The sequence below is a fragment of the Etheostoma spectabile genome, chromosome 5, assembly GCF_008692095.1.
Source record: "Etheostoma spectabile isolate EspeVRDwgs_2016 chromosome 5, UIUC_Espe_1.0, whole genome shotgun sequence".
In the NCBI taxonomy this organism is placed as follows: Eukaryota; Metazoa; Chordata; class Actinopteri; order Perciformes; family Percidae; genus Etheostoma; species Etheostoma spectabile.
In genome coordinates this window covers 22,753,655-22,764,735 of record NC_045737.1, presented here as the reverse complement: position 1 = coordinate 22,764,735, position 11,081 = coordinate 22,753,655, and the positions used below count along the sequence as shown (strand labels likewise).

At 41.7% G+C, this 11,081-nt stretch overlaps 3 protein-coding genes across 3 annotated transcripts in view; 1 reads left to right on the top strand and 2 right to left on the bottom strand.

The window, feature by feature from the left end:
• mlec (malectin) overlaps nucleotides 1-1,031 on the top strand; it is an 8,502-nt gene extending 7,471 nt beyond the window's left edge. Inside the window, exon 6 of the mRNA XM_032516839.1 lies at nucleotides 1-1,031. This exon is cut by the window's left edge and continues 2,599 nt beyond it. The gene's annotated coding sequence lies outside the window, so the exon portion shown is untranslated.
• Nucleotides 1,032-1,941: 910 nt separating this feature from the next.
• Nucleotides 1,942-4,142, bottom strand: si:ch211-170d8.2 (uncharacterized). Its single transcript, XM_032516838.1, has 3 exons — nucleotides 3,535-4,142; nucleotides 2,502-2,646; nucleotides 1,942-2,336 (listed from the first exon to the last, which is right to left on the bottom strand). Exons 1-3 carry the CDS (start codon nucleotides 3,956-3,958, stop codon nucleotides 2,006-2,008), a joined length of 900 nt encoding a protein of 299 aa, XP_032372729.1. The 5' UTR covers nucleotides 3,959-4,142; the 3' UTR covers nucleotides 1,942-2,005.
• A 411-nt stretch (nucleotides 4,143-4,553) lies between these two features.
• The window catches only part of hps4 (HPS4 biogenesis of lysosomal organelles complex 3 subunit 2), an 8,337-nt gene continuing 1,809 nt past the window's right edge, over nucleotides 4,554-11,081 (bottom strand). The window contains exons 5-12 of the mRNA XM_032516827.1: nucleotides 10,564-10,680; nucleotides 9,628-9,722; nucleotides 9,461-9,533; nucleotides 7,842-7,951; nucleotides 7,118-7,748; nucleotides 6,764-6,890; nucleotides 5,863-5,974; nucleotides 4,554-5,554 (exon numbers count right to left, since the gene is read on the bottom strand). Of these exons, the coding sequence (XP_032372718.1) occupies nucleotides 5,383-5,554; nucleotides 5,863-5,974; nucleotides 6,764-6,890; nucleotides 7,118-7,748; nucleotides 7,842-7,951; nucleotides 9,461-9,533; nucleotides 9,628-9,722; nucleotides 10,564-10,680 (1,437 nt within the window). The 3' untranslated portion in view covers nucleotides 4,554-5,382. The remainder of the gene's footprint in view (nucleotides 5,555-5,862; nucleotides 5,975-6,763; nucleotides 6,891-7,117; nucleotides 7,749-7,841; nucleotides 7,952-9,460; nucleotides 9,534-9,627; nucleotides 9,723-10,563; nucleotides 10,681-11,081) is intronic.

Below are 11,081 nucleotides of genomic sequence, written 5' to 3'. Positions count from 1 at the left end.
ATATATATATATATATATATACAAAATATCAGACTCTTTTTTTCTTTCTTTAATCGTATGACAACCATTTTGATCTCATTGCTTTTTGTGTAGCTTTTTTATTTAGCTGATGTGTTAGGTTTTCTTTTTTTCTCTCTCTTGAGGAAGACTCTGGCCTTTCTTCTGGGGAGGAACGGTCTGTTGGTACAGAGAATACAACGGGCAGCCAGATGAACTGACTGTCGCAAAAGTCAAATAAATGAGATTATGTCTGAAAATAATGGATCTTCCATTCTATTCTATATAATTTAAATCCGAGGGGCTGCTCTGGAGATATTTTATAATACGCTTGGATATGTTTGTTTGAAATTTTTCCTCAGGACCTGTTTTTTGTTTTGAGTTTTAAAAACTCAATATTTTATTGGTTTGACATTTTGCACTGCCTGATGTATTTTGAAATCATGTCCTTTTTTTGTGTGTGTTTTGTCTTTTGTTGCCTTGAATTATTGAATACATTGTGCTTTACCATCACTAGCCTTGAGGCTGCTGTTTTGTTGGCTTATATCTAATTAGCCTTGTTTTCTCTTCTCTGTTAGAACACACTTTTCTGGGATAGATTTTCATTCCACACAAACAACTGTTTCCGGAGTAATGGACAACTGGCCGTAGAATTATTATATCTGTAGAATTATTATATCTGTAGTCTGTCAACTTCAAACCTTTTTCTAGGAGCAGAGCCAGTTAAAAACAAATGTTAAGGATCTGTTATTGTCAATACATCTCACAATTGAAGGAACTACAGTGGAATGACGATCAGCTTTGTCTTTTTTCACATTCGAACCAAAGAATTGCTGCCATTCCATCCAAATTCTCAAACAGTGTCCTAACGTGATGCGAAAGGTTTGTCATTTCATTCATCCTTTTCTTTTCCTCACCTGGTAAAACAGTGAACAAACCAGGGGACAAAAACATCTCACGTCATCAGATTTGTTGTGCTCACTAATTACACCCTTGCCATGACGCCCAATCTTCTTGAAATGTCTCTCATTTTAGATGCACTGTAATTAATGTAAAATTTGTTTGAGAAAACCTTTTCCAGCTTGTTGCTATTTCTTCATTTTCCCCTTTCATTTTTCAAAGCAACTTAACATTTGAGATGAATTTAAACTGAGACAAATTTAAACAGCAAAACTTCTGCCAACGTGTCCATCGTCCAGGCAGCAGACCACACCTAAGTCAGGTCTGACAGCCACCGGTCACACAGTGGGAGTGTGTGAAACAGTGAGTGTGCGCTTAAATATGAGTCCTACTGTGTAGACTTACATGTGCTGGATGAATAAATGCTCTTCTGGGGGCTGTAGGCAGCAGCAGGTGGACTGGGAAATGTTTTCTAGAGCCCTGATCTTACTCTGATGTGGCATATATCTGCAAAATGCGAAATGCTGATAAATGCTGTCTCTTTTTAATAAATGTGCTATTTTGTCAGAATGTGGTGCTGCTGTTTTTCCCCTCCCAACACCTCTGGTGTTGCCGTTGAATACTTTGTGAGGTAGCTTTGTACTTAACATTAGTCATGTGTTAAATTTGAATTGTTTTGTGCCTGTGAATCCACAGTTCATTTGTCAGGAAATAGACTAGTCACAGCTAAGTTTAGCAGGGTCACAGCCCGTGTACAGGCCCTTTGTTTGTCCAGGTGATGTTTGTTCCACCTTTTCCCACCAACTGTTACAACTTCTTTAAATATAAATATATATATATATTAAAAAAAAGGTGTTGGGACCAGAATATTTACAAAAACCAGAACAGCGCTTAGCCATTGTGGAGCTTTAATAACCAAAGAATGTCTCCATAAACGAACAGTATATCATATTCACTATTTACATATATATTTTACCCAAAATAACTTTTATAAATTAATAGATTTGATCTTGAAGTGCATCATTTCCTTATAAGCTTTGTCTATTCAGTGAGAAAATAGATTCACCAGATGAAAGGGTTCCATGCAGAGTCCCATCTCAGTTTGACATCATCTGTAGTACAGAGCCATGAAAGGTGTGTGAGCGAGGTGAACACCACCCGTCCCACAGGACAGCCCTGAACCAGACCGACTGCAGCCCAGGACCAAGCCCAGCTCCAGAGCAACCCAGTCCTCCCACACATCACTAGCAGTGTCCTGCAGAGTCCCAAAACTTGGCTTTTTTTCTGGTAGAGACCCCCTGGAAGAGAACACCGCCCGCCGCATGTTCACCAAGCTGGGACCCCCTCTGGCCCCACCTGTTGCCTCCTGCAGGCTCTGGAAAAGGAACAGCAGATCCACTCTCAGCTCCACTGTGTTGCCCCGTGACCACACACTGTACCTACAGGAGGCAAGAGATGACAGGGTACGTTAAACCAGAATCTGACACTCCCGGAGGCCCATCAGTCCTAACCATTGCTGTCTTTGGAGGCTTTAAAGCTAAAATAAGGAATTTGTGTAAAACAGGAAATAAGGAAAAAGATCACATTGAGAGTAGAGTGTTTACCTGGTAGGAAGGCCGCGCTTTGCCATAGATGAAAGCACAGGATGGATATCCAGATGCTGTGGGTTGGAAACGTGGAGGTGAAGCTCGGCTCTCATAACTGCCAATGATAAAATATCCCTGCTGAGGAGGAACTCTACAACTGTGCCTGAGGAGAAGAAAGAGTCTGTCAGAGTCACAGAGCCATTTAGGAGGGAGCATTTTATGTCACAAAGCAGCAGATATGCTCATGTCAGCTTCTAGTTTAATAAATCCCAGGGATCCGAGTAGGATCTCCACCACAGAGATGGTGTTTTCACTTCTAATACCTTGTTAATCTGTCAGCAGGATGTCCCAACACTTCTTGGAGGGGACGTTAAGCCAGCTAAGACTCATTTGTATGTAGATAACTCTGTCCTTTATACAACGGCATTAATAATAATCAAGCAATTCTGTCCTCAATGCTGCTTTTTAAGCACCTCAGCTTTCACTTTTACAGCTTATGACATTCCTGACCTGCACAGTGTCACCCTTTCAACACTATATGTTTGCATAAGGCTGCTTTATTTCTGTTGCACATTCTTTCCTACCATCTGAATGTTAGCTGGATGTGCCAAGGGAAATTAAGTGAATTTGATGACGAATGTGAGTACTTTTAATGCTTATTTTTGCTATTCCATGCACCTTTTTTTGCTGTAGATATCTTGATTCCGAAGCTAATGAGCATGTTTCATGGTAAGGAAATATATCCAACCTTAATGGAAGTAATGACAATGATGTGTTTTGATGCAGATTTTTCATCACAGGCCTCTTGATGGTTGACTGCCTATCTGCCTACAGTGCACTTGTGGAGACGCCAGCTCCCGTGATTACAAAAACTACTTGTACGTGTTGCATTGAGCTACATTTAGTGGAATCAATACACATGGAAAATAAACTTGATCTTCACCATTTCTGGTTGAGCTCTGCAGCACACCACTGTGGCCTCTCTTTGTAAACCCCCATGTCTCCCAAGACCAACACAACAGTTCTCCAGTAGACCATAAGAAAAACTTACCTCCACGCAAACGCCCTTGAATTCCTTTAACGCGTCTGCAGTTTACTCCTTCTTGACAGCAGTGGTAAACCCGTCGGACAAAGCTGAAAAGCGATTTTCCTGGGAAAACTAGGCCCTGGGAGGCTCCCGGGGAAAGGGGACGAACACGGAGCTGCAATAGCGTTGCATTATCCTCAGGAACTTGTGTGTTTTCCAGCCAAGGCGCCTCCAGCTCTGCGCACCGCTCCTGGTGCGTCTCAGCGATCCCGCGCCTCCACCGTCTCAACACGCCCGTGCGTAAAGTTGGTTCGGAAGAGCCATCTGGAGTTTTCGGCGACTGTGACAGAAAACCCAGCTTGTCTACTGCACGACCAAATACTCCAGTGTCACTTGTCATTCCCATGAGAAGAAATAGAGCAATCCAAATGCAGTGCGAGGAGGCCATAGTGATATTTCTAAATCCTGTCCTTTGGATCTTCACTGACGGATAACAGTAATCTGTTGTGCCAACACTCTGTCTGCCTGCTATATACCCACTGACAATGGGAGCCTCTCATCACTTAGAATTTGAATCCTGCCCCTCCTCACAGACCCTGCCCCTCTTTTTGTTCGAGCCCTTAACCACCCATTTGCCCCCCACTGCCTTCTTTTAACGCGCCTGCATAATGAGGCGCCCCGAAGAGCGCCGAACCCAACCATTCAAATTCAGCTACTTAGCTAATGACTCTAATGACTCCATATCTGGAACATCAACAGCGATCTTATTTACAACACATATAGCGCACACACATCGGGACAGAACGTGAATAATAACAGTTCATGAGCATGTCAGTTCATGAGCTTTTTTTTCTTAAATAGCCTTGCGCACGTCCTCGTTCGGGCCAGTTGTAACCGTTTTGAAACCAGGCATCAAGCCTGAGGTGGAAACAATGGGCCCAGATCAGAGGGTCACATGCAGGCCGCGGATGGCCCTAACATGGCCGTGTAGCCCCTGTGGTTTTCAACGAGCATTTACAAAAGTAGCTCACAAGACTCAGCACTGAGAGGATCATGGATTCATTTATTTCCCACTAATAATTCACAACAGCTCTTCTCAGCAAACTTCAGAATACAGACTTTTTTTTTTGAACAAATCAAACTTTCAATAAAAAAACTGTAAATGTATTAGCCAAATAGATAAATAACACGTTATGCTATTAAAGATTTGATTTAAAATAAATAGAATTTTTGTAAACTATTCAAAATGTTGTAAATATACCAATGTTTTGCAGTGTGTGCAGCAAGTAAAGGCATGATTCTGTACAAACAGACTAAGTTAAATAGTATTAAGATGTAATGAGGCTTTAGTCTAAATTGCATTTTAAATGAATAAATAAGTAAGAGCAATTATAACAATTGTTGCATTGGGGGAAATGAATGAATGAAAAATATTTGGAAAGTGTAAGGTTGCAAAATGTGTTCAGTGTGTGAACAGGAGGTTAATGTGTGGTAATGTAGGTTATGTGTTTGAGAAACAGAATTAAAATGGGGACAAACTGACCTTAAACAAGCTCAGCAATAACAAACTATGACTAAAACCTCAATGTAAACTAAACTTAGTCTACATAACTTTTACCAACCATCCTTTCTGTTCAACTTTTGATAAAAAATAATAATGGAAAAAAAGCTAAGTTCTGCTATGAATGAGAGTGCCATAAGGTTTCATAGCACAGCATGAGATCATACAAGCTGCTGTGGGAACAAGTAAACCACAGCAGCGACTAAACAGAAAGCTTTCAATCATATTCTCAATATGTTTTTAGGTTACTCACAGGGCAGCTTTTCATATCTAAACAGAACAGAGCTCCTGTTGAACACGACGCTGTCCCGTCAGAGCAGATTAACCCCGTGCTTAAGCAGTCTGTGTCGGGCCTTGCTGGGCAACAAGAAAGCACTGTCCTGGTGGTTGGGAATGCCAGAGTTCCTCAGCGATCCCCCGTGCTGCTGGAAGTAAGTTTCCTGGGCCACGCTGCGGCTTCCATACACTGCAGCTCCAGCACTCCTGCGGTGAGAATGTTGCATTTACATTTCAAGCATGTAGGATGATGACATGCACCACAAAAGCAAACACAAAGTGACATAATAAAGACACATAAAACAAAAGAACATCTTTCCAGTAAAGGGGAATTGCTGGGAGTGTGATCTATGCAAGTAGAGGAAGAACATTTAGGGAATGGTGGGATGTGGGATGGGATGATAGACACAGTGAACTGACAGATCCAACCCCCCCCACCCCCGACTTCTACTTGAGGAGCCATTAAAGGCACAGAAGAAAAAAAAACTCCCTCACCATGTCACTGCCGTACTGACCTGATAATAGCCTCCTGCAGAGTTTCAGTGTTACAGAAATGCGAGTGAAGAAGTGATGTGGCTCTCACAAAAGGACGCTCTGGGGCTCCCCCTGGTCGACCAGACAGGTTGGCTGCAGAGACACACAAATAACAAGAGACTCAGTACCACGACGGCACATTAACCTGGACATGCATGCCTGATGCACAAAGGAATGCTGATCACAGTCTTACTAATTAGCCGTTAGCTCATGCAAAGACAAATATAAACTACTACCCCCCCCCCCCCCCCCCCCCCCCACACTCCTTCCTTCAGTCCCTAAGTAGAGATGGGGTGGGGGGCAGAAGAAACTCACACAGGAGTGTCAACTTCATTAAGGGCCACACTGGAAAATAAGTTATTATTATATTAAGTATCATTAAGGGCCAATATCTATAGTTTATGGACATGCTTTTATTTAATCAAAAGTCAAATATTTTTGACTTTATTTTTCCATGTCTCATGTAGCTTTCTTACTCAATGTTTGGTCGACATTAAGGCTTAAGAAGTCAGCAAAAAAGTTCCTTAGCCATCATAGAGTTTAGCAAATTAAGCAAAACAATGATTACATTTTTTACAGCAACAACCTGTTTCACAGCTTGAATATTAAAACTCGGAAAATTTGCCAAATTCTGCTTTGAGTGTCCCATAATTACAGTTTGAAAACAGTTCCCCTTCTTTTTGGTTTGGCGCACATCTAGATGGGCCAAAATTGATTCGGAACCTAAATTGATATGCAGGGCAGGATCAAAACTTGCGTGGGGCCTGATTTGGCCTGCGGGCATTGAGTTTGACACGTGTAAAAACTGGGAAAGTACCAGAAATGCAAAAACAAGATGCAGAGAGTGTATGAGGAGAGAAGATCAGTCATTGGAAGCCTCACTTGTCAGCGTGCTCTGAATGCAGTCAAAGTGGGCAAAGATGTAGGGCCCTGGAGCATCCGGGGCCCTTGGACAGATGGTCCTCAGATGGGCCTCCAGTCCGTTAAGTGACGCCAGGCTGCTGTGATACTGGATACAAACCGTAAAGGAAGCGGCATATGTTTGCATGTCAAAAGTTAATGTAGCGCACCCATGTAGATGGATTTTTGTGGTAGACATAGGAATGTATTACATCAGCTTTGTCACAAAGCTTATTTTTTGTTCCACTAAGGTGTGGGTTTATGCTTACAAATTTTTCAATATTATAATGAAACAATATTAGAGAAATTATGAGAAGGGTTCCTGTTGTTTCTCACCACTTCCTCCATAGATGCTGTATCATTCAAGAAGTGCGGCTCCACCAGCAGAGCCAGCACCAAGCCCTTGACCCGGTGCAGGTACAGCGTCATGGGAACCAGTGGACACTCCTCTGGGCTGTCAGAAGCACCAGAGCCAGGGGGAGGATCTGGTATCTCTGCCTGGCGGCCCTGAACTCTCTCACAGCCACCTCTGCTGGCCTCTGTTGTAAAGACTGTATCCTCAGCCCCTCTGAAGTCAAACACTGCCCCACAAGCTGCGTCTCCATCTCCTCGGCCTCCGTTTAGATAAGAGTTTTCTTCAAAGAGTGAGCTGTCTCCTTTGTTATGCAACTGGCTGACTCCACCTTTGTTGCTGTGAAAACTGTAATAATTTGACTCTTCCAGAGCTTCCGCTTCAGCTTCAGGCGAGTGTTTTCCATTTGGGAAAGAAGGCTGGAGCGGCTGTGGTTGGGGGTTGAGTAGATCTGGGCTAAACGCTGTTGACAAGTGAGGGCTGAAGGACCCCTTCAGGGGAGACTGGGAGGAACCTGTATCAGACGGCTCTGACTCAGTGGAGGAAATGTCAGATAACGTTCTTGACAGGCGGGTCTTCTTTTTGGGGGTGTTTTTGTGTGGAGTACGATGGGAACTGGAGGGTAGAAAACAGACATGTTACACAAACACGCCGTTTTGAAGATCTGTGTAAGGTTCTGTAAACAGAACTGAAAGTCAGTGTCACTACCTGAAACTTTTGTCGACGGGGGCAGATTGCAGGTACTGAAGTTCAGACATGGTCAGGAACACAGTAGTGGAGCTGACAGCACCGCCAAACGAGCTGAAGGTACTCGGGGCCTAAACCAACATGGAAACACTGTTAAAGGAATAGTTCAACATTTAGGTATACTCTAATTGACTCTAAGATCAGGGCTTTAAACATTTTTTATTGTATTTATTTTTTTATCACCAGCCAACATGGCTAGTAGATTTTTAAAGTTACCAGCTAATCAGATTTTCCACTAGCCACATTTTACTTTTTTCCCCCTCCTCTTTCATCTCCATTGTCACCTGTCTCAGCAGCCTTCCTCTTTTGCTCTTCTGGTTTTCCTGACTAACTTTTCTTTAATGTCAGCTCCTTTGGTTTGTTTTGCGCCGTTCCGTTCATCTTTTCCGTTTCAGCATAGCTCATAACCAATACCACACATGCTAGCAACGTAGCCAACAGTTGAAACACACTTTACCACAATGGGTTCATGGGAAATGTAGGATTAGTACTACAAGCAGTGTTGCCAGATAAAGATTACGTTTCTAAGCAAAACATACAAAACCGCCCAACTTTCTTAGCAGAAAACAGACCAATTTGGCAACACTGACTTCGTTTTCTGGAGCCTGCCGATTCAAACAGACGCAGCTTTTTTGCTTCCTTCATCACTAGCCAAATTGGCTAGTGACTTTACAATGTATCCTGCCAAAAGGTAATTTTGAACTGAATTTGGCCAGTTGGCTTGGGTCAATTTAAAGCCCTGGAAAAGAGATCAATGCCACTCTCATGTCTCACACAGTGAATATTCTGCCCGTTAGCTAAACCTAGCATACACACTGCAAACAGGGGGAAACAGCTAGCATGGTTCTGTACAAAAGGTAGCTCCATCCCGCCTAGCATCAACTCTAAAGAAATAGCCAAGCACATGACTCCAAGAAACGAAAAAGTCTTGTTTTTGTGAACAAATATGTCAAATAACGAGCTTAAGTGAAGCTGGTGAGCTAGCTGTTTCCTGGTTGTCCTGATTTGTTTATCAAATTGTTTTTCCCAATCGGAATGTTTTAATGTCCTATGTTCTGATGATGGTGCTGCTGCCTTTTCTGTGCTGTTTTTTGGTTTGTTCTTGTTTTGATAATTCTTTCTTTGTCATTATAACTGACTCCAGGTCATTGTAAATGAGGGCCGCTCCTCCCTGATCTCTTGAGTATAAATCTTGAATTAATTAATTACCGGTTACTATCCCACTAGTCTATGTCCATGACGTTCCACTTCAGGGATTGCTCCGGTGCTGCCGGAAATTTCACCGAAGGTCCCTCTTTTCAGCCTGATATTCATTACCTTCCGCTTTCTTTGAGTTGGCATTTTAAACTCCGGTGAATTTATGAGGACTATGGTTTACTGCTTCTCAGATCTCTGCAGGGTAAATCCAGACAGCTAGCTAGACTATCTGTTCAATGAAAGTAAGTTAAAATATTGTGAAAAATTGTGACTTGTTTGGCTAGTGATTAGTTTTCTCTTTTAATTGTTTTATGCACAACTGTCCGGGGGCCCTTGGTGAGAAAAGCTTTAGGACAGCATCTTGTCTGACCATCTTCTCCTACCTTTGTGTACGTTTCACTCTCATGAACCATCACCTTCATTGTGAGCTCTGGAGACATCTGTGTGCTTACAACTCTGTGGAGACAAGGCAGATTTCAAAAGCTGTTATTTACACAAAAAGCTATCCCAGTGTCAAGTGGAAACGTCAAAAGTCAAAATGTCAGCTGACCTTCCTCTGAAGAGAACGCAGCCGGCTAACACTAGAGGGCAGCGCTGACAGGCCTGGAGAATGAGGGCAGCTTTGAGCAGGAGAAGCGGGTCAACCTTGGGACAAGAATTCAAATTGCTACCTTCCAGTTTGTGTAAAAGCACAGAAACTGAAAGGTGATTCATGTACAATTTATAAGAAAATAACTTTATCAGTGAAAACACAAGAGGTGGGGGATAAAATCCATACAGCATAGTATTGCGATATTTTCCGTGTTAATACTGTATCAATACACAGACGCCAAGTATCGATCTGATATTATATATGTGTTGGTCAGTTATCCCACTTTGCAGCAATAAGATTGAAGCGAGATGAACAAACAGAGATGTGTATCTCTTTAGATAAAACAGATGATGACAAAGTCTCCTTTTGGGGACATAATTAGAAATTAGGAAAAATTCGAAGTTGGAATATATTGCAGAGTATTGCATTATGTTTAAAATTGCAATAATATTGTATTGTGACATAAGTATTGTAACGATATTATATTGCGAGGCCTCTGGTGATTCCTACTCCTACAAGACCTTAAAACAAGACACTGAAATTGTTGAAATATAATGTTATGTCATCGATTGTATAATGTGACAAACTTGGCATGACAGAGTGTATTTAGCAGAAGCTAGAAAATTGTGCCAACAATTGACTAAATGTGCTATAAAAATAGCACATTTTTGTACTTTACCTAGTAAATGTCTCAAAGGCCACTAATCCAGGAAATACTGACAGCTTGTGCACATCCTAGTGTATTCTAGGTGTAAACGACTGTGCAGAAAGACACACTGAGCACTTGCACAACACCACAGGACATTGTGACATAGTCATATCCTGTCTGAAAAAATAGCCTTAGAAAAGCCACAACGAGTTAAATGTCAAACTGTGACAACATTGTCTACGTACATTAGTCAAGTCAATGGATCTCAAGCAGCTGAAAATGTGCTGAAGCTCCGAGGATCCTGACTGCAGGTGTGAGAGGTACTGAGCCCATCGAGCAGCCAGAGTCTCCTGACTGGAAAGCTACAGAGCAAAACAAAGTTTCACTTACAAATTACAACTTTTAAAATACACAACTTTGAATAAATTCCCCCTGAAATTAAACTACTTCGTAGTTTGAAACTGAATTATTGCCAAGTTTCATTTTTTTATGTGACTTTTACTCTGAGCTTTTGTGGATTGCTTAGTTTTTTTTTAATCAAAATGTAAATCTTAATCTCTATGGGTCAGACATGACTTAAAAAAAAAAAAAACTAATGTTAGTGCTGGATGAAGAAAATCAAATTTCACGATATTTTTGACCAAATACCTCAGTATCAGTATGGTGGCATTTTTGTGGGATTGACAATTGAACAAAATATTTACGCAGTGTATAAATAATCAGTCACATGGATATGGGTAAAGGCAAATAATAGAACAGCTAG

What these genes read in the sequence shown, in the direction of transcription:
- si:ch211-170d8.2 (XM_032516838.1), bottom strand. Translation starts at nt 3,958, where the DNA reads ATGGCCTCCTCGCACTGCATTTGGATTGCTCTATTTCTTCTCATGGGA. An exon ending in TCAAGGGCGTTTGCGTGGAG is followed by an intron (nt 2,647 to 3,534) that starts GTAAGTTTTTCT and finishes TCTTCTCCTCAG; the next exon opens with GCACAGTTGTAGAGTTCCTC. An exon ending in AAGCGCGGCCTTCCTACCAG is followed by an intron (nt 2,337 to 2,501) that starts GTAAACACTCTA and finishes TGCCTCCTGTAG; the next exon opens with GTACAGTGTGTGGTCACGGG.